Source organism: Haemaphysalis longicornis, unplaced genomic scaffold (assembly GCF_048455015.1).
Source record: "Haemaphysalis longicornis isolate Haplotype H1 unplaced genomic scaffold, Haemaphysalis longicornis Haplotype H1 scaffold_2, whole genome shotgun sequence".
Classification (NCBI taxonomy): domain Eukaryota; kingdom Metazoa; phylum Arthropoda; class Arachnida; order Ixodida; family Ixodidae; genus Haemaphysalis; species Haemaphysalis longicornis.
The window spans coordinates 180,462,466-180,484,366 of record NW_027526295.1 but is presented as its reverse complement, the minus strand read 5'-3'; the positions used below and the strand labels follow the sequence as shown (position 1 = coordinate 180,484,366).

Here is a 21,901-nt window from a genome sequence, read left to right as displayed (position 1 = left end):
TTTTCCGACTTGAGGGTGCGTCGGAGACTTCTTTTGAATTTCAAGCAGTACTAATATCAATACCTTGATTTCTAAAGATGTAAAAATTTTTGGACAAAAACTACCTGAGCACACAGCCCTTTGCAGTCTGGAACTTTTACCGAATTTCTGGACGTTCCGGTCGGCAGCTATTCTGCCAGTTTCTAGCACCGTAAAGAAAACCGCGAACTGTGCAACAAAAACTCACAGGATATTTATTTTTTCGTACACATTCTGCTTGGAACTCGTGTATCAATATTTGAGCAGCGCAAGAAACCGCTCGAAGCATTTTCCTCGAAGCATTTTTCATTAAAGAAAAGTGTGCTGTGCGTCTGGCCGTTGCCTCACATAAAGCTGTCATGTCAAAGCCAATGCCAGCCTTGAAGAAAAAAACAATGTTTACATACTTTACTTTCGTAGACGACAGTGTCTACTAACAGGATGTGACCTTGCTGTTGTCTTCTGTCAACACTTGGCGGGTCATTTTAGGGCGGGCGAGTGACCCGACTCTCCTTCTACTTCTTCTTGTTCTCCTTCTCGGTCCATCAGCCCCAGCTGGTGCAAGCGGTGTTCAAGGGCGATGTGGCGGAAGTGGAGGAGCTGCTTGTGGAGGGGGAGGAGGCCAACTACCAGGACTCGGAGCGGCGCAGCGTGCTGCACGCGGCCGCCTTCTGCGGCCTCCACCAGGTGGCCGCGCTGCTGCTGGCGCACGGCGCCCGCGTCAACGCCAAGGACAACAAGTGGGCCACCCCGCTGCACCGGGCCTGCGCCTCGGGCTACGAGGCAAGGCTGACGGACTGAAGGAACGTTTATCGGAAGGGATGGCGCTAGGCCGCTTGGGGACAACTAGTGTGGGAGGAAGGTGCAAAGTGAGCTAGTAATGGCCCCTCGGGGGGGGGCTTCAGATGCGAACTTCCATGGGGATGCCAAAGTCTCTCTTGTGCAACTTGTTGGACGTGTCCATTAGCCGTAGGAACACACTCAGGAGGGGTTGCTCTTGCTTCTCTTCCTCTGTAGGCCATTGTGGAAGAATGGACAGCCGGGCTAAACGTCAATCTTTTATGTAACGATGGAGGCATTTTTCTGCTTGCTGGTTCGCAAACAGGCAAGGGTGGAAGGACATTTTTAAATATGAGAGAAAAAACAAACAAAAATAAAATGTGTTCACGGTATGCTTAGGTTAACCCAGGCAGGTCTGAATTAATCTGGCACTCCCTTATATGGCACCATAAGTAGCTGAGGTGTGGCAGCACGAGTCAAACCCCAAATGTGAATATGACTTTCATTGTGGCACTGTTATTGGAAGGCATAAAGTGTGTGCTCAATGCAGCGATGCCTATTTCCTAAATGGCGCAGTACGACCCTGAAATGTGGCAATGTATAAATTATTGAAATAAGGTTGAATTGAAATTGAATTGGTAGGCTTCACCCTGGGCATTAACTTTTTCGTGACCGCGGAAAAATCGGTTGTTTTTGGGTGTTCCAGGAAATATTTTTTTCTTGCCACAGGAAATGATTGATGCTGAAGTGTAAGATACGAAATGATAGAGAAAGAATAGGACTTGCTAACAGTAATAATTTGAAACAACAGATTTATTACAAATTTTATTAAAAAGTTATCAAAACAAAAGAAAGTTACAAAAAAATGATGAAAACATCAATGCCACTTTGCACAGGGTACACAAAAAATTTTAAATATACAATTTGAACATAAGGGCCTTATAAAGTAATACTTCAAAAATGAGCTCTGTAAGTACAAAAGTTATTTACATACATACAATTACATAAACACTAGTGCGTACCGGTTGTTTTTGGGTAGTCCAGGCAATATTTCATTTTTGCCACAGAAAATGATGGATGCTAAAGTGTAAGTTATGAAATGATAGAGGAAGAATGGAGCTTTCCAACAGTAATAATTTCAAGCAGATGCATTAGGAATTTTATTTTTAAAAAAATGGGAGAACAAAGTAACAAAAAGAAAAAAATTGATGATAACCTCAATGCTATTTTGCACACGCTAGACATAAAAACAATTTGAAATATACACTTTGAACACAAAATGCTTATAGAATAGTACTGCAAATAGGAGTGGTGTAAGTACAAAAGTTATTTACATACAAAAATATTAATATAAACACAAACAGCAACGCACTACTCCGGAGTGCTACGCCAAGGTCAACTTTAGGCCATCTTCTTGGAGAAAACTCGACTCTCATTGCAGCTGGAACGAAGTCGACACCCTGCAGATGAAAGCTGTGGACTTTAGAACAGGGCAGGATCTGCTTACAACATGTCCCCTTCGATAGAGCAACCGGAGAAGAAAGCGAAACTCACCTGCACACACCTGGTGATGGTCCAGGGCGACTTGACGCATGTTCGCTGTCCATACTAAATTATACGAATCGAAGTCGTCTTCCGTGTCTGTGCTGCTACCATCATGCACAGATTCAAGCTCAGATACATTGGAATATGTCAAAATTCGCCGTTTGCGCGAAGCATCGGCGAGCAGCGGTGACGCCATAACTGAAACCACGTGAGCTCATCTCCCCGCCTCCGAAGGACATTTAAAAATCTCCCTCGGCGGGAAAAAACGAAACTCGAAAGCGAGAGGTCGCGGGTTCGATTCCCAGCCGCGGCGGCCGCTTTTCTGATAGAGGCGAAAAGCAAAAACGCCCGTGCGTGCGAGATTTCGGCGCGCGTTAAAGATCCCCAGGTGGTCAAAATTAATCCGGAGCCCTCCACTACGGCGCGCCTCATCGCCTGCGTTGCATCGGCGCGTTAAACCCCACAATCAATCGAAACTCGAAAGCGAAAGTGATAAAATACCTCCTTTACAATTTGGATGGTGTAAGCTGTCCAGAAACTCTCGGAGAGCGCCAAAATTTGAATTGGTATTCACCGATAGCATATTATCGATGGGAATAGGCACGATCATGAAAGTGTTAAAGCAACCTAAAGGACATAAGACCACCATTAGTTCCAAAAAAATGTGTAAAAGTGATGTAGAAAAAAAGTGTTTGCAATAAATTGTCTTCTTGCAATTTTGGAAGCCTGTTAAAATTTTTTTGGTGTATGTCTGTGTTTGCAGGATGACAACACACATCAGCTGAGACCGGAACCCATAGATGTGAAGGTAAGGACAGATATGGGATTTTGGTTGTTTTCCTTTAATATTCTGCACTTTAGTTGGGTCAGTTAGTCTAGTAATATCCTTGCTGCAGTTAATTTTTGTAGACTCTGTTAATTGCTTGCTGCCATATGAACCAATCAGGCCAATTTTGCATCGCAACCTGCCCCCTTAACCCTTGGCAGCCGCCGCCAAGCTCAACAACTATGTTGCTTTGCATGTGTTGTGCAATGCATCAGGAGACTCTTGAACGATTTAGTGTCATTGCACTGCAGTCGAAGAGGAAACCGTGCTGTATGGGGCACGTAGCTCCACGCGAAAAATGTCTTTTGAGGGGTGCGCTTCACAATAGATGCATGTGCCCGCGTATAAAAAGCGCCCCTAAGTGGAAGCATTCAGTGGCAATTGTTTGGGGGGCTTTAAACGCTAAGTCGATGTGTACTGCAGCCTTGTATGTTGTATGCATGCAACGTTTCTCCACCTGAAAGATGTTCTATTTGAAGGGACACTTAAGTGAATTTGCTAAACTTCTGGTTTTGTTTGAATTGCATAGACTGGCTCAAATGAACACATTTTTCATTGTTTATCCGGTCGATAAAACAGTATTTAATTTATAAATCCTGAAAAAATAAATAATACCATGCGACATTTGCGGCAGCCCCACCAACAAACAGCTGGGACACGCATACGAGATGAGATGTTCATTGGACGAAGTCCAAGAGTACAATTCAAACCAGTTTCACAGAACCGAAACAGCATGCTTGGCATTTGATGTTATCGTTAACTGGGCATTCTCGATATTTCAGCAATTGGTATACCGCGCTTCTGCCATGTTGTCGGCTGCAAAATGCGTCAGATAAGCCTGCCAGCATGGTTTGGAATTGTAGCAATCACTAGCTGAGGCGTGCGCAGTGGATGAACACCTTCTGCGTCACCGGAGATGCTCAGATGCGATGCACTTCACCCCAACCTTTGGAGCTTGCCTGGCTTGTGCCCATACCTTAACCCTTTGAGGGTCACGGCCGTGCATGTACGGTGTCGGCAAACACTTTCAAAATGGTCAATGACGTACATGTATGGCATGGCTCATATCTTTAAAAAGCGCGCCTTTTTCGCCAACTTTTCTTGCCTGGCATGCGCTGCCACTTTCGGAAATACGTCAAATTTTTTTCTTGCGCCGATGGCTCTTCTTTTTATTTTTTTATGATTTACTTCAGCGGCGCGCCGGCTATCGTTTGCGCATCTGCTAACGAGGGGGCACGCTGGGTATCGCCCACCTGGCGCTCAGGCGCCTCTCGCTTCTCGCGCCTGCCGCAGACCAAGGTCACCTGCGAAACTGATGAGGCTCTGTTCTCATTTTTTTTTTTGTATTTTGGGAGCGGTGCGCCGTCTATCGCTCCCGCATCCGGCCGCGCGCTCTCACGCACGCGCAGCGGCTGGTTTCGGTATCGTCCTCCAGGCGTTTCCCGCTTTTTGCGCCCGCAAAACTGATGTCTATCTGATTTTGATTCACTCAAAAGGTGCTGGCTTGTTACTCTCTCGTTTTTATTTAGAATTTTTCTTGTGTTACTCATGAATAAACCACATATATGTAGCAACATAAACGATTTTTTTGTCACTTTACGGTCACCCTAAAAAATTACTATAATTTTTTCTCGAAATAGATTCATGCAAAGAATTTAAATGAGCAATAAAAATCGACCCTGGGGGGTCGCATTTGGCGAAAAAATTCGACCCTCAAAGAGTTAAGAGATGCGTTTGCAGCAGGCCAAGGGTCGGCCGGTTGGGGTCTGTGTCTGCAAGCAGTCGGTGTTTATGGCAACACCATGCCAACGAGAACTCGCCATCGCGTCGCACACGTTCTTCGAACTTGCTCGTTGAGCAGTGAACATTATAGTGCAAAAATGGTGAATGCAGTATGCAAGACATTGCCCAAAAACAAATAAATCCACTTAAAATAAAGAGCATGCGCATTGAGGATTTGAACTAGCAAATTTCAAAACAATATACCTTGTGCTCCAAACTACTCAGCCATAAGCCAGGGTTGCCAGGGGTGGGTAGAAGGGGGGGGGGGTGGGGGGGGGAATACAAAGTATATATTGTATAGCCTGTTTACAATTTCATTTCGTTTTAGCATGCTGAGCAGCTTAGATGACTATTTCTTGAATAATGCTCGCGCAGTAAGCATCTTCTAAATTCCCACAAATATCTCATGTCTAGCGATTGCGTTGCTTAGGCAGGAAAGCGTTCGCAAGTGTGTGGTCGTGCTGCTGACCGCTGTGCTAGTTCACCCAGCGCAAAATGTGCTTTCTGCACCTTGCTCTTACGCTGTACGATAAAAGTTTGAGTTGATTATAATTCCTTAGTACCTATATCGATTCTTCTCCGGCCTTTAATTGGCCTTATATTTTTCGACTTGCGTACCAGTTAGCGAAGCGTCGCATGTGCGCCTTTGTGGAGCTACTTGGACGTAGAGCTTGACACGGCCTACAAACTAACAAGCTAAAGATACATCTTCCAGGCACAAATCACGTCTTGGCTTAATTTCAACTGAGCAAATGAATTGCGACGAACCGCCGGCCACCGGCCGACTAAACCCTGGGCCGACTGATTCTGTCGGAGGGTAGGCGAGCCGTGCAGTAGTAGTGCAGTCGAGCCCAGCCATCTCGTTTGAGCGTCATACGAAATATCATAGGAAATTGGCGAGGAGGATGCAGAGAGGAGTACAGTATTTTCGAATTGATTTTTCTACTGAATGAAGTCGTGTAAATGCAGTGAGAGTGGTCGAAACATGGCCTGGAGACTCCAGACTGCAATTTGCGCAAGTAATCCCACATTGCTTTCCTCAGGCTGTGTCTTGTGCCAAGAATAGTACTCTGTGGTGGTGACATGTAGGCAGAAGCAAATGACGGTTTGCAAACTACTAGTGTGTTTTTTTTTTTTTTTTTTTTTTTTTTTTTTGCAGTGTAGGAGGCTTCAGAGCGAGAATTTTTCGATAGGTTGAGTTGTAAAATTTTTTTGCTGTATGCATGTTTCAAAAAGCAACCTTTAGTTTGCTCCCTTTTGGGGATTATGTATTGGCTTGCCATCTATCGACAGTAAGTTGAACTAGCAAACTGCGCACTGTAATGTTTATGGCATCAACCAAATTGCCTGAAAATGGTTAATCCAGGCGGCCACCCTAATTCTGTTTGTTTCTCCCATTTTTTTGCAGAAGACGGTGGAAGTGCTGCTCAGGCACCAGGCTGACGTGAATGCGCGCGACAAGTTCTGGCAGACTCCGCTGCACGTGGCCGCTGCCAACAACGCGGTCTCCTGTGCCGAGCTCATCATTCCCCTGCAGAACAACGTCAACATCTCGGACCGGGCAGGGCGCACCAGTCTCCACCATGCCGCCTACAACGGGCATGCGGCGGTACGTCGGCATTGTTATTTTGTGGATGCGCGAGACGCTGACTCGCCCACTGCCCACTGTAACATCTGCTCCTGTCCTTGTGTCCAGCTCTCGCTCTGGTCACCTGTAGTTCACGCCGTTTACACTCTTCGTTGTCAGGAAACAGTTTGGGGTAAATTTGTTTCCTCTTGTGATTTCTTGCACATACAGTCGTTACCACCATTAATTAGCCTGATAAATGGTATTGTCGGCAGGACAAAGGTTTTATTGCATTGTGCTTGGCTGCTGTACCTTTTGCGTCGTTGCACTCAATTCCTGCCTTGCTGTTGCTTGCCACCCTGCCCAGATGGTGGAGCTACTGCTGCAGCACAAGGCGACGTGCAACTTCTTCGACAAGCGGGACCGCCGAGCCATCCACTGGGCAGCGTACATGGGCCACACTGAAGTGATCTCTCTTCTGGTCAGCCACGGAGCCGATGTCAACGTGCGAGACAAAGACGTACGTGGGGCTGGGGGATTCGCAGTGCCTGCAGCATCCCCGTGTTCACTGCTCGTGTAAACTTGGCTTCTCCCCTACCCAACTGCATGGGCGTTTAAAAACTGAAAAGCTTGGGTCCACCACTGCAGCTTCTCTCCTTACTGGAAGGGTGAGATCTAGTTCATGCAGAAATAAACATCTTGCAAACAGTGGTGAACTGCATACCTCTCGTACCGCCTTGTGCGAGTCTTTTGAAGTCTTTGTTGGCTTGTTACCAAATTTGTTGTGTATTGTTTTTTTTTTTCTACTTTAGTGTTGTTGTTAGTAGAAGGCTGTTTTCTGCATTGCATGTGTGCATTTTCTGTTTTCCTGGCAGTACTACACTCCACTGCACTGCGCGGCAGCCAATGGGCGGCTGAGCGCCCTGCGTCAGCTTCTGAGCCTTGGGGCCGACGTGGATTCACCCAATGCCTTCGGTAACAGCCCTTTGCACGTAGCCTGCCTCAACGGCAAGGAGGACATTGCTGACGAACTGCTCGCCGCGGGCGCCCACATCTCTGCCGTCAACTGCCGGGGGCAGGTGAGCGGGCTTTGAATGAAGCAGTGGCACACTAAGTGGGTCGTACAGTAATCACATTCTTTGTTTTCCCTTTCCTTCTCGTGGTGACTTTTTTGTTGCCAGCTATAGAAATTATTGAGAGAAGAGAACGTTAACCCTTTCGCAGTCACTAACGTACAAGTACGGCAGCGGTGACGTGTCCTGCATGTCCACTGTAGTACCGTATTTTCACAATTGTAATGCGCTGGCAGGTTTACGTAGGAAAATTTGAAAAGACGATTTGACACTGATTCTACCCCGCAGAGGTAAAGGACATGACTCCATGTACACGGCAGAAGACATTGTTTTACAGTCAAACCCCACGATAGTGAAATCCTGCTGGTACGAAAGCTCCGCAGCAACGAAATATTTTTGCACCTCTAAGAACGTCCATAGAAGCCCATGTATTTCATATCTCGTGGCAATGAAATGTTTTTGGAAAGCGATCCCGCGTTAAAAAAATTCGCTGCAAGTCCGATCACTCATTTGAAGCTAACAGTGTCTAAAAAGTGCTATAATGCATTTTTTTTGGGGGGGGGGGGGGGGGGGGGGGGGGGGGGGGGGATTCGAAGTGCGTAGACTTCTGCCACAGCAGCTCGCATAGCCGTCGCCATATTTGTTTACATAAAAGAACATGCAACAGGCGGCCTTGGAGGCAGTCTCGCAGCGACACCACCAGGAGGCGACACATAATGACTTCCGGCACGTCTTTAGCTTGGGCTACGCTAGCCGGCTACCTCAGAACAGCGTTCGTTGCATGTGCGGCAGTTGGCGCGTTTGCTCTCAATCAAAAGTGAAGTTTTATCGCTACAAGATAAGCCAGCCATCATTGCCCAAGTCAGTGGCCCAAATGGAAGAAGAAAGGATAGCGCCGACAAGTTTGGAACCACCTCCAGCTAGCTCTGCCATTTTGAAAGGCAAGGAAACCACTCGTTAATGGTGCACGTGCGCATAACAATACAGTTACGGCTGGGGCCTTTCTGGACGTCAGCAAAACAGTGCTCACTTAGTTTTTTTGGACAGCATTGGAACAATGAGGTGCCACTGTCTGGCAAAGTTTGTCAACAGAAAAAGCTGGACTACTTCTGCATGCTCGGGACCGAGGACCAGGGAGAAAACCGTGCAGGAAAGGCGAACCCATGGGGTGTTTTGGATGCGTTTGACATGATTTGGTCGTTCTTAGGTGCACACAACTAGTAATGAAGCACTTCTTGTAGTGCGAGAGCTGAGCTGTGAAGTTGCTGTAAGGTAAGGCTCGCAAAATAATATTGCCGACTTTCAGAAATTAATTTTCCGTTTGTGGGCGATTTTGCTGTCGTTTGTCTCATTTTCACGGCAACAAAATTCCCACAAAAGCGAATTTTTTGGTTTTCCCTGGTGGGTCTATTATTGCGGGGTTTGACTGTGGTCCATTCTTCTAAACACAATGAAGGGGCTCCACTTTTGATATTTTTTTGTGCAGCTACACTTTTTGCATTTACTTACTACTAACTGATTTTAGTCATTTTCAGTATAACAGCGATGTTCGAAAGTGCCAAAGTGAAGGTTGTGTAGTGGCTTGATACTCCTTCCCTCAATTATTTGATGTTCAGTGTCATTCTTTAAGCTTGCCTTATTTGTATTCAGCTTGTATTAAAAAATTTTGTATTCATGCAGCTTTAATTAAATTACATTTCAACACCTCTTAAGGCTGTAATCTGAGTCCCTCCTCCACTCCATTTGCTCCATCCACTCAACTGAGATGACGATTTCATAATGCTTGTGCATCAAGAAATCAGTTTCAAAAATCTCCACTGGAGGCTCGTGTGGAGAAAGAACTCAGAATACCAGGGTTAGTCAGTTTGACTCGCTCCTCACTAACTGGAACATTGAGCGTCCCTCACATTAGATAGAGCGGAGCGAAACGACAAGCAGCACCACCGCCCGCTCCCCTTGATAAAAGAGTGTCCTTACAAGGCAAAGAACCGTTGTCCCTATGCATCGTCTAGCACAGCACTGAGCAGAATCATGATCTTCTGTGTATGGCTACAACCATCACCCGTCATGACATTCTGGGCTCTTGCCAGTTATTTTGAATTAAGATTAACCCTGAATTCTTTTTATCCCACTGCTCCACTACTTTTCTTGGCACTGGCTGTGGTGTATCCTCTCTATTGAGGCAACACTGGATGTTCTTCGGATGAGGGTGGCTGCGCATTGGTTGCACGAGTGTAGGGTGTCTTGTGAAAGCGCCCCTCTCCTTCCCCGGCCTGGTATGCGTGCAGACGCCCCTGCACTATGCGGCGGCCTCGACCCACGGAGCGGGCTGCCTGGAGGTGCTGCTGCGCCACCGGGGGGGCCCATCCCTAGTGAACGTGGCCAGCGGGGACGGCCGCAGCGCGCTGCACATGGCGGCCATCCACGGCCGCTGCAGCCGCGCCCAGACCCTGCTCGAGGCCGGGGCCCGCGTGGACGCCCCCGATGCCCAGGGGTGCACCGCGCTGCACGTCGCCGCCCGGCACGGCCACGACCTGCTGCTCGGGGGGCTGCTGCTGGCGGGGGCTGCCTGCGACACGTGCGTTGCACTCCTCTTTTTCTTCCTCCCTTTCCTCTTCATCTCCTTTTCATCCTGGGAAGCCATTTCTAGGAGGTGCCTCGTTGGTACTTGGCATTTATCGAGTGCACGTCTGCGGAAAAAAATTTTGAGGGCTAGCAAAAACCAACACTTCTTAGTAGAGGTCTCCACCAATTGGTCATTCTGTTTCTCTCTGGTCTTCTTTCCTCTTGGCTCCCACACATGTGGAAGCCAGTGCACAGTTGCTTTAAAAATTCGTAGTTGAGCTTTGTGGTACTCCATGGAGGAAGGGGTCTGTGAAGAAATTTAAGGGCCTTCAAAAGGCCACATTCTTCGAAGGAAACACCCCTACATTGTCATTCTTTGTTTCTATATTTCTGCTTCTCTTCTTATCTTTTCTGTTTGGCATGGGATTGGGCAAGCATTGGCAGCAAGCGAAAAGGCTGCTTTGCTGAAGAGCACGTTCACTTTACGTGTGAGCGTAGATGCCCATACTTTGACAATTGTGTTGCAGGTGTGTGAAGCTTGCTGATCAACAATGCATGGCATCGGAAAACTAAGGAGGCCCTGCAGCACTTACCACCGATCACTCATAATGCATTTAGGAATAAAGTCTATTGTCTGGGCAATCTCCTCTCGCAAGAATTATGAAAATCCGTTCTCTATCACCAAAGCTGTGTGTGATGAGAAATTGCGCATAATTGTTCCCTCACAAATCGACTGTGGACTACGCACCAGAAGCTGCGCACTCTCTCCCGGAGAGTGGGGCAGCTAGTGGCGTTCTCTTCGGCAGCCTTCGATATATCACAGGCCGGGGAGTTTTCTCCTTTTCTGCGCAACATGGAGGGGTCTATTCCCGTTCTGGTGCGACAAAAAAAGCAGGCATGGCTGCCTGCTAACAAGCGCACGCTCAGGCGGGTAAGGAGTTTTTGAAGCAATAAATGTTTGTTGTTGAGTGGTCTAATTGAAAGGGAAGTATTGGGTTTGTCAAGCAAACTCTGCGCACACTCAAAACACGCAAAAAAAGCCAAAACTGTTGGTACGTGTTCAGGCATAGAAGAGGTTGATGCACAGCACTGACGACGGCGGATCGTCACAGGAAATGCGAGAAATAAGCGAAGTTAACCAGCAACAGCCAATAAGGCAGCTACTGCTGTAATGACGTAAATAAAGCGGTGCCAGTGGGGCATAATGAGGGAAAATGAAGAGAGCACAATTGGTTTTCCACGTTTTTGGCAGTGATTTTCAAACTCACCGCTTCATGTGCACGTGTAGTATTTGGCTTGGGTATTCCTGCCAGCGTAATCTAAATGTCGCACAGGTTTATTTGCACTGCTCAAAGCTTGTTGCTGGGTCCCCTTTACATCATCCTGTCAAAGTGTGAGGGCTCTCAATCAAGGTCATAGACAGAAAGAGTGCCATGCGAGCAAGAAAATGGGTTGCGAGGTGACACCGGGGATACGTGGTGTGTGACGCTATGGGCAGGCGCGTTAGAAGCATGTGTCTGCTACCGTGCACGTTAAAGCAGCACTAGCACCGCTTGAGCAGTTCCACTCCCATTCGCCTTCGGCTATCAGTGTTTAATTTCATGCATGAGCGTATAAGCCCGAACCTTAAATATTTGCATCTTGTATTTATGAAGCTCAGTGATAAACGTTGGCACAGCACCAAGAATGAGATCAGTGGTTCGAAAAAAAATGGTCCTTCCCTCCCTCCCTCCCCTTTATTTGTGATTCTTGTTGGGGTTTGAACAACTGAAAAAAAAATGGCACCATCATTTCTAACTTTGACAAATTGCGAGCCCGTTGCTAAGCCAAAGTTTCAGCGATTGATTGTCCCTTTAGTGCCCATTGACCAATTACTCAAAGAATTAGTGGGAAAAAATGTAATACGAATAACAGCACTGTCCTGGACTCTGTCTTTCGTTTTTCTCTACCAAAGCTTCAGAGTCATCACACCACTCTTTCTCATGTTACTTTTGGTTGGTAATGTTGTTTTCTTTTTTGTGTGGTATAATGTGATACCCAGCAAAAAAAAAGTTACTTTTTTTCTAGGTCTCGAATTCCCTCCACCATGGCTTTGTGCCCACCATGTGCTCATTGGCTGAGGCCAAAAGGCATCGGAAACTGTTAACAGTGTTGTGCTGCTGCAGAAGTTTGGCATGAACCTTGCGTGTGCCGCTAGTTCTTTAGGAGGAGGTTTGTGTCTTGGAATTCCGCTTGTCCTTGAGAAAGAGGATTGTGGCTTGTATTATGGATTGCTGTGTCACTGAAAAGGGCCTCTTTCCCCGTTTGGCTTGTGCAGCCATGGCTCTGCGGGGATGACACCACTGCATTGGGCTGCCGTGGGCGGCTACACTGACTGCTGCCGCAAGCTGCTCCATGCGGGTGCCAAGCTGGAGGCCAGGGACGACCAGGGTCGCACAGCCGTGCATTTTGCCGCTTATGGCGGGTGAGTATATAGTGGCGGGGACGGGTGCAAGCTACCAAGTCAAGTGAGACGTGTAGGTGGTATTCATTGAAGAATGCAGCTGTCAATTTCTTTGCTTGGCAACATTAAAAACGGCCACGGACATCGCCGATGTGCTACGGACATGGCGCGGCTTGTGCTACTGTGCCCGCACGCCGAAGAAAAAAAACACTGGCACCCGTCGTCTGCTCTGTTTCAACTCGATTCTCAATGGTGGTGTCAGCAGAGATGTTATTAATCGCACTCGCATTGGACTCGAGGCATTACTTTGCGTTCGGTGGGGTTTGGAACGTCCAACACACATCATGTGCTTAGCACAGACAAGTACCACCGTCCCGCAAAGCCCCATGTAACCAGTAACGGCACACTCACATGGTTGCCTGCATGCGTGCCTCGCCAGTGAATACCACCTATAGCTAATCCGATGCACGCAGGAAGCAGTTATAGTGCGATGGAATTCACTTCAAGACTAGGTGCAGACAGCATGCACGAGTAGATGGATGTGGGAGCTGGGTTATACGATACAGTAATGTTGAGGCGAGGAAGGTGGCTGTGCACTTTTGCAAGGGATCCCATCTTCTCATCTTGAGTGTCTTATACAACTGTGTCAGGGTGGTGTGTGAAAGGTTATCTAGGTCTGATTGTGTGGCACGCTTGATGGTGTATTGCACGCCACTGTCCTGAGAATTCTAAATTAAGCAGCACGGCTCCAATAAGCATTTTTTTTCCTCACCCTTCCAGCATGTGAGCTTCATTCAGATGGAAGTATTTGCTTATTTTTTCCCCTTTTTCCTAGTGGTTGTTCCTCTTGTAAGGTCTTCGGAAATGTTGTCAGGTGACTGCTTTTGCCTGTTCTGGTCCTGTCTTTTCGTATGGCGGTGTGTGCACCCTACCCTAACTGTCCATCTTTTTTGTTTGCAGCAATCAAGAGACTCTGGAGTTGCTCATTAGTCAAGGCGCTGACTGCTTTGCCTGTGATAGCTTTGGAAGGTAAGCAAATGTACCCAGACTGCTTTTGTTGCTAGTCAGTAGTGCTGAATATTGACATTAGCCAGACTTCCAGGTACAGTGTAGACCATTTATAACGTAACCGCTTATAGTGCGGGACCGGATATAACGCGGGTTTTTGTGACCACCGGTTTGCCTCCCATAAAACTTAATGCATAAGCATACCGCTTAAGATGCGGTTGGGCGAACCACAATACCGTTTATAGTGCGGTTTTTCGGCGGGTCTGCTGATCGACCGGCGCAGCTGGGGCATCGTTTTAGGGTAGCAGAAGAAAAAAAGAAATGATGAAATCGGCCATCTGACGCAGCGCGCACCCCTTGCTCTCCCCTAACTTCGACACAGAAAAAAAAAATAGGCACCCTTTAGTTCACGCGTACGTGATAACCACAGCTGTCCTTGCTTGATGCACCTCGGAAGATAGCGACCGACTCCCCATCCGCGCGTGGCAAGTTGTTTCTATTAATCGTGAACCGCATGGCCCGTTTTCGCACACGAATTGTGCACATCGGCGTTGCGCGTGCGTTTTTTTCATGCTCGCGTCTACGATTCCGCGCTCGCGGTGGCTTCTTCGCGTGGCAGTGGGAGGAGCCTGACGACTTGCACCAATGGAAAGACGCGCACCTAATGGCGGGAGATTCGAAGCGCCCCGAGCCGGCTAGCCGCGCCAGAGGTGTTTAGGCTAAAGTCCCTCGATCACATAAAGGGACTTTAGTTTAGGCTTACCACCGCGGTATTTTTTGATGGGCGCTTTCACAAGCAGCGTGGATGGCAGTTTATATTCCACTTTGCGGTCACATTATCAGCTCTTTTCCTGCATTAGCATCTTTGCTTGCGCCTCGTACGGCATTTCAGCGAGCAGTTAGAAGTTGTCGCTGGAGCTGCCTGCGCCGCACACAGTATCCGCGCCGGCGTCGCCGCGCCTGGGGCGTGCGCTGCACGTTTTCGCGAGGAATCGCTCCATGCGGTTCACACTTTAGAACATTGTGCAGATAAGCCACCGCTCTTTCCGAACAAGCGAGCCGCGCGAAGGTTTCCACGACCAGTACGTTGCGCTGATAAGCAGCCGCCTTCGGCATCGTGAACACAAGGTGGGGTAAAAAAAAAAATCCCGCCGGCCTTTCTTATCATGTCCTGCGGCATCTTCACAGATGCAAAAAATGCAGCCATGGTCTTTCAAAACACAAACACAATGGAAGTTAAAGCCGCACTCGCCGTTTGTAAGACCGCGCTTTTGCAATGTGAGACCCTGCAGCAGCGGCTGATGTTAAAAATAATACGAAATAAAGACCCTGCCTTTGTTTTTAGGTGCTGTGCGTTTGGGTGACAAATTTAGGATGGCTTGAGAGGTAGGTGGCGATTTGGTTGAATTCGCGCACGTTTTGGTTATAGTGCGGTACCGCTTATAGTGCGGATTTTTGCGGCTCCCGCGACATACGTTATAAGCGGTCTACACTGTACTGCAAGGCCTGACTAATGCACTGTGACATGTTTGCCATGGCAGCTGTCAAAATTCTCAAAATTTTATTTGTGTTGAGAAATATAGAAAATCGATGTCCCTGCAATAATTCCAAGTGCAGTTGGGGTGACCCAGCGATTAGTGCTTGAAGTGTGCTGACTTGATCAGAAGCTTTGTTTCTGTTCAAGAAAATTTGCTGAAAAGTTGCATTCTAAAGAATGCCTGTGATGTATCACTGCTTCTTATGCCGCTGCGTTGTTATAAACAGTTTCTCCACTTAATGTGTCAGCTGCACAATAAGCAATCTTTGCTGTTTGAAGTCTTTCCTTTTGCTGCCCCTTTTCCTGGCTTTGTACATGCTGGGCTCATTTTGACAGCAAGCACTGCAGTCCACGAACACACTGCACAACAACTTCGCTTTGTTGCAACTGACCCCTGGCACCTTATGCCAACCACTGCCAAAGGAAAGGATGCAGCGTACCAAGTGTCAGTCCACCAGCTCTTGTTGTTTTTGCTGCTGCTGCCCTTCTGCTTTCCTTGAAAGGTTACCCATCATCCTCAACTGAGACCGGAAACTGAAAAGAGGGAAAGAAAAGAAGGGGGGGGGGGGGGGGGGGGGGGGGGGGGGCATGAGAGGCCATTATATTTCTGGGAATTAGAGGCAGCTTTTGCATCTGCTCCTCATCCCCTTGGTCTCCCTAGCGGCTGGCTGACCTGTTACTTACAGGTGCTCTTGTGGCTTGCGTTCAGCGCAGAGTTCGGTGCTAAATCTCTGCACCAATTGGGTGACAGGCGTGCATCTTGCCACCTAATGGGGGACACACTCCTCCGTGGGGATTGTGTGCCACGACGTGCGTGTGGACAAGTTTTTGCTCGTAGAGCCAGTCGGGATGAGAGGGACGAGTGCCGTGCACCTCCTGCCTTCTCATCGTGGGACAACGGCGTTCCCCTCCCTCCCCTGCAGGCTTCCCCTGCACTACAGCGTGGGCGGGGGCCTGCAGCAGCAGCAAGGGGGTGGCGGGGGCTGCCTGCTGTCGCTGCTGCAGCTGGGCTGCGAGGTGGACCGGGCGGACTGCGAGGGCCGCACCCCGCTGCAGCTGGCGGCCGCCTCGGGGGACCCCGAGTGCCGCGCCCTGGCCACCCTGCTCGAGCACGGCGCCCGGCCGGCCACCCACGACCGCTCGGGCTACTCCGCCCTGCACCACCTGGCCGCACAGGGGTTCACCGTGCCCCTGGCCACCGTGAGTGCCCCTCACCACCACTTGGGGGGGCAGAGGTTCTTTTCGTTGTATGTAGCACTTGTTGTGGCACGCCAGTAGGGTTTCAAAATCCTCAGTCCACACTTTTTGCACGGTGAAAGGGAAGAGGTGCACATTCGGCACACTCTGCTGGTGAGGAGTGGAAGTGAATGTCACTGCACCGAATCTTTCATTGTCGGCCGAAGCCTCGCGTGAGACCTCCAGCACAGCGTTGGCGTCTTGTTCAGACAGATGCCAGGGCTTGCAAAATTTTGTGTTGCAATCTTAGGGGAGCAATTATTCTAATTTAGTAGCAACTTTGAATGCATTGCAACTTTTTTAACAAATTTAGAGTGTGCAAATTGATGAAGTTGAAAAGGAGTGTATTGACCTGGTTTTTATGTCTGCCTTGGATGCCTCGATGAAACGTCTAAGTTGTTCCAAGCGTATGGGAGCATTCATTGAAATTTGACAGCACAATTATCTTAGACTGCCCTTACTTCAAGAAACAAACATACCGTATAAACCGGAATATAAGTCGAGTTTTTTTCCAGAAAAATCCGCACAAATGTCACCCCTCGTCTTATATAGCGGTCATTGGCAGAATGTAAATCGTTGTCTGGCAACAATGTGCAAGCGTAGTCCGTCGCCATCGCCATTCGTGTCAGACCAGTCGGACTGCTCTCTCGCACTATCAGGCCTTATTTGATTTCGCTTTTCTCTAGTTTTTCGTCTTTTACTCGTCTATTACGCGTGCGTGCATACATTTCTGTACGTCTCTGTTCCGAGATGAGTGGCGGCAGTTGACGCCAGTTCACCGCGGCGTTTAAGCTGACGGCGATTGAGTCACCGAGCAGAATGGGAATATGGCGGCGCAACGCCAGTTAGACGTTTCGGAGAAAAGTGTGCGGTACTGGGGGAGCCAAAAAGCCAAGCTGTGCGCGTGCAACCCCCGAAACTGATCGTTCCGTGGACGTCAAGCGGTCCACCCCGAGTTGGAGAACAAAGTGGCGGACTTCGTCCGGGAACTTCGTCCGGGAACTTCGCTCACGATCGCTCCGGAGGCCATGCGCGCACCGGCTCCGCGAACTGTACAATGAGTGGATAGCCGGCGACAACAAAGACCTATACGGGCCGGTTGCGACCGTGGCATGCTGGGTGTCCTTCTCTGGGCAGTGGCTGCCCGACGACATGGTTACACGAGCGTTCAGGAAGTGCTCCATCAGCAACGCGCCTGATGGCATGGAAGATGACCCTCGGACGACTCTGACAGCTCGAACGAGTGACTTCGGCAGGCATAGTGAGTGGCAGTGACGGACGGGCATCGAAAATAAATATAGACATTGTGAGTGCGCTTTTGTGCCGAATTATTCTTTTTTGTCAAATTTTCCCACCTCAAGGTAGGGGGTCGACCTATATACCGGGTCGACCTATAATCCGGTTTATACGGTACATAGTTCAGTCAGCTTTGACCAAAGTAATCCAGGTTTATTTTTACGTGGAAAAAAAACTTTGGGGATGCATAGAATACAAAATGGGGAACTCAAATACATGACAAGTTTTTAGGTGACTTTTCGTGAATTGAAACATATTTCCTCCTCACTACTAAGTTCGAATTAGAGGAAGAGATCCGCTTTTTTGATGCACAGTGCTCGTGTCAAGCAAGGAAATATCTTCTTTTTTCTTCCATCTCTCTCTCTTTTTTGTGTGTGTGTGTGGACGAATCTTCCTTGTGCAGGTTTTATCTGTGATGACTGCTGAAGAAGTGGGAAGAACAAAGGCCTGCAATGGGTTGACACCACTTCACCTTGCGGTGAGTTGCTTGGCAACTGCAAAGGGCTCTGCTCTACTCGTCCCCCCTTTTTTCTTTTTCTTCAATGAAACATTTGCATGGATAAGACAAACTCGCAAAAAGGGGCCCACGCTGAATGAGTTGCGACATGGTGGGTCTGGAATAAACGAACACCACTTCGGTTGAGGGACCGACGTTTGGTTTGCCGTTTGCTGGATCGAGAGTCGAGACTAGAAGTAGGGGAAGGCGGTTAACCCGATGCAGGGATGAATTTAGAGGATTAGGGTGGCCAAAGAATGGACGCTGGCTGCGCAGGATTGGAGGTTTGTCCCGCAGTGGAGGGGGACGATGTGTGGTGACTGTCCCTTGTTGCAGGTGGTGGGCGGCCACTGCGGCTGCCTGCAGGCGCTGCTGTCGGTGGGGGGGGAGGCGGTGCTGGAGTGTGTGGAGGAGGAGCAGGGCTGGAGCCCCCTGGCCCTGAGCGCCCTGCTGGGCAGGACGGCCTGCCTGCGCCTGCTGCTGCTGCACGGGGCGCGCCCCACGGGCCGCAGCCCCCGCACGGGGGCCACCCCGCTGCACGCCGCCGGTGAGTAGTCCGGGGGGGGGGGGGGGGGGGGGGGGGGGGGGGGGGAACCAAGCCCACAAGGGCCGATGAGAAGTACAAAAAATGTTCGGGTTGGGGGAGGCGAGGGAAATTTTAAAAATCCATCGTGGCCTGTGGATTTCTCCACTGCTGGAAACAGCCAGGCCAGAAAGACAGATTGCTGCTGCACTAGAGCAGCCGAAAATGACGGCCAATTCCTTGTTGCCAACTAAGGCGGTAAGTTGGGCATGTTGGTTACTGACTAAGGAAATCATCATACTAGCGAACACTTAACAGCGACAAGGAAAAGAGGCGACGAAACACACGCTAGAACTTCAACTCAGTTTATGCAACAGAACCACGAAAAAAGGCTATATGTACATGAAACGTGGAAAGGGTAAAAAGAGCAGCGAACACAAACAAAATAAAATAAAATAGAATCGCACTCGTCACACTTGCTCATATAACAGAGCCACCTCACAGTGCCCGCCAATAACACTCGGCGTAAATTAAACTTACACGTGTGTTCGGCTATCACCCCTCACCCGTGCACAACCTGCTCCCCTCTCCAAAAAACCGATTTCCTTTGCAGACAGTGCCAAGGATGGTGAACTGATGCACCTTTCCCTTTCTCTGTTTGTCATGAAGGCCTCAAAAATTTCCCGTTCTGTCTGCGAGGAAGACCTGTACAGGATGCGCGTGTGCAGAACCTGAGCAGAAGCGTGTGCAGAACCTGAGCGCGTGTGCAGAAACTGAGTTGAAGTTCTAGTGTGTGTTTCGTCGCCTCTTTTCCTTGTCGCTGTTAAGTGTTCACTAGTATGATGATTTCCTTGTTGCCAGATGTGTCTGTAGGGTTGTCCGCCAAGTGCCCCTGCTAGGGGAGGGACCACGGATGGATGGGGTTGCTTTCCACATGCCATGAATGCCAACTTATTTGCGGGCTTACTCTTCTTGCTTTGTGCATTTTCTGCACCCAACTTTCTCTGAAGAAGTTCGACCGCCATTTCTTATCACAAGCAAGAGTTAGTGGTTGGGGTTTTTGAAAAGCATTTGTGGTTGCTGAAATGAAAAAGTTAACAGAGAAGCGGATGGTGTCAGTCCAATGATGTGACGGTCAGTGCATTCGTCTTATTTCTGGTCCCTCACACGTGCGCGTGCACCGCTGCAGCGGCGTTGGGCAAGACGGAGTGCCTTGGGATCCTCCTTCGCAGTGCCAAAGGATCTGACGCTGCCAACGTGAAGGACTCCAGCAGCAGGTGGGAGTGCCTCCCTCCCGCACATGCATGGCGGAGTGGCTCATTTTGAGACACTCCGAATGGAATGCGGAAGAAAATTGATTGCTTTGTGTGTGTGTGCATGTGTGGGCGCGTGCGTGCGAGAGAGAGAGGGGGAGGGGGGGGGGGGGCAGTGCTTAGGCCGATATAGCGGGTTACATTTTAGTCCATCAGAGCATAGAAATTCATACAGGATGAAAGACCTCAAAAAAAGAAAGAAAGGATGGTGAAACATGGTTTTACAGAAGTACAGGTGGAATACAGGGCAAGAAAAAATTTCTGCATTTTGCTGTGTATGGTATTTTTTCAGTTCTAAGGTGCACTAATTTCCACAATCAAGAAACATACAGAATTATTAGGACAGCTCTCTGTTACTCTAGAATAATAAGTAATTTTTTCAGAGAAAATGTTTACATTAAAATCAGGGAAATACAGTACAGTTTTTGGCCTTATGAGAATGAACCCTACCTGTCCCAAAGGAATGAGCATGGCGTGTTGTCAGCGAAGCCTCTGGCTGGAATGAAATTGCATGATACTCAGTAACCAGTGGGGCTTTACAGCTTTGAGTTCCATTTGTGCCTTGAAGGCGAAACTTTTTCTTAAAATATTGTTGGGCTAGATCTAAAAACTTCGGCCCAACCAAATGCGTTTTAGAAAGGGGGTGGGTGGAATTGCTGCTGACTGTGAAGTTCTGCAAGGTGAGATCCGATATTGAATTAGTGGCGGAGTTGCTGCTGACTGCGAAGATCTGCAAGGGGAGATCCGATAGAGAATTAGTTCTAATGTTATAAGAGGGAGCCACTGATTGGTGGCACGTACCAGGCTAGTGAGGCTTTAGTCCACTGTAAAGAATCGTGTCATCACATCGTCGTTTATTTCACGAGTTTTAGATGCGACGGCGTCTCATTCACTCGCCTTGTCCCTCCCTACGGCGTTGTCGTTGTCCGTCCACACCCCTCCCCCATTCTCCTCGCCACGCGAGCTGCGCTCTCCGCTGCTCACCCCCTCTCCTCTCCGATAGCGAACACTCTCTCGCGAGGGGCATTGGATTGGATTGGATTGGATTAAAGTGGATTGTGTTGGATCGTGCTTCGTCATAGCCGCGCCACGTTGCGTCATAGCTGCGGCAGGGGGTTCACGGCACGCTTCACGCGATGGGAGAATCAACCTAACGGAAGCAACAACGGAACCCCCTATGCGTCGCATCTACACAGGGGTTCCCGTGAGGGGAGATGGGAGTAATTTTTATACCATAGTTATGCAGTTTGCGTTGGAAATGGTGTGTTTGTTACTCCAGCACGGCAGTGTTTTGAATGAAGTAAAATTGTGTGTTTTCTTTGTGGTCTTGAGTTCGGGACCTCAAGTGCACATTCCTGTGTTGCACGAAATGCTTGTGACACTTTAACCCACCATGGTCCCACCCTGAAAATGTTTTGAAACGGATGGTGCATGAAAAGGTTGCTGCGCAATCATCAGCCTCGGGAAGCTTGGGTTGGCGGAGTTTACGTCTGCTAACCACCGTGTTGCCCTCCTCGCAGGACCCCACTGATGCTGGCAGTCCTAAAGGGTCACACGGACTGTGTGGAGTTGCTGCTGCTGCACGATGCAGCCGTGGGGGCCGAAGACTCGTCCAGAAGAACGGCCCTCTTTTACGGGGTGAGTTCCCACCGCATCTTCCCTTATGTGGCCCCTCTGAATGGGTGTAGCAGCAGCGACTGGCCATTGCCAACCCTCAGTATTTGCTGAGCTTCATGTGGGAAGCAGCAAGCACTTGCTCGTTTGCGTTCTCTGATGCCATTAGCCTCAAAGAACTTGCTGCTTGTAATGTGAGGTGGTGCAGCAAAAATTCTTTGTTGCGTCTGTGTTGAGACTTCATGATGCAAAGTCTCTGCTGGGTTGTAAAAAAAAAAA

The 21,901-nt window shown here is 48.8% G+C and overlaps 1 protein-coding gene across 1 annotated transcript in view; it reads left to right on the top strand.

Annotated features, from left to right (window-relative positions):
- Positions 1-21,901, top strand: part of LOC144169590 (uncharacterized) — a 57,710-nt gene that overhangs the window by 3,044 nt on the left and 32,765 nt on the right. Inside the window, exons 2-14 of the mRNA XM_077698831.1 lie at positions 568-801; positions 3,107-3,151; positions 6,360-6,560; positions 6,886-7,038; positions 7,394-7,597; positions 9,880-10,169; positions 12,474-12,620; positions 13,560-13,628; positions 16,068-16,344; positions 18,080-18,154; positions 18,509-18,719; positions 19,885-19,972; positions 21,529-21,646. Of these exons, the coding sequence (XP_077554957.1) occupies positions 568-801; positions 3,107-3,151; positions 6,360-6,560; positions 6,886-7,038; positions 7,394-7,597; positions 9,880-10,169; positions 12,474-12,620; positions 13,560-13,628; positions 16,068-16,344; positions 18,080-18,154; positions 18,509-18,719; positions 19,885-19,972; positions 21,529-21,646 (2,112 nt within the window). The remainder of the gene's footprint in view (positions 1-567; positions 802-3,106; positions 3,152-6,359; positions 6,561-6,885; positions 7,039-7,393; positions 7,598-9,879; positions 10,170-12,473; positions 12,621-13,559; positions 13,629-16,067; positions 16,345-18,079; positions 18,155-18,508; positions 18,720-19,884; positions 19,973-21,528; positions 21,647-21,901) is intronic.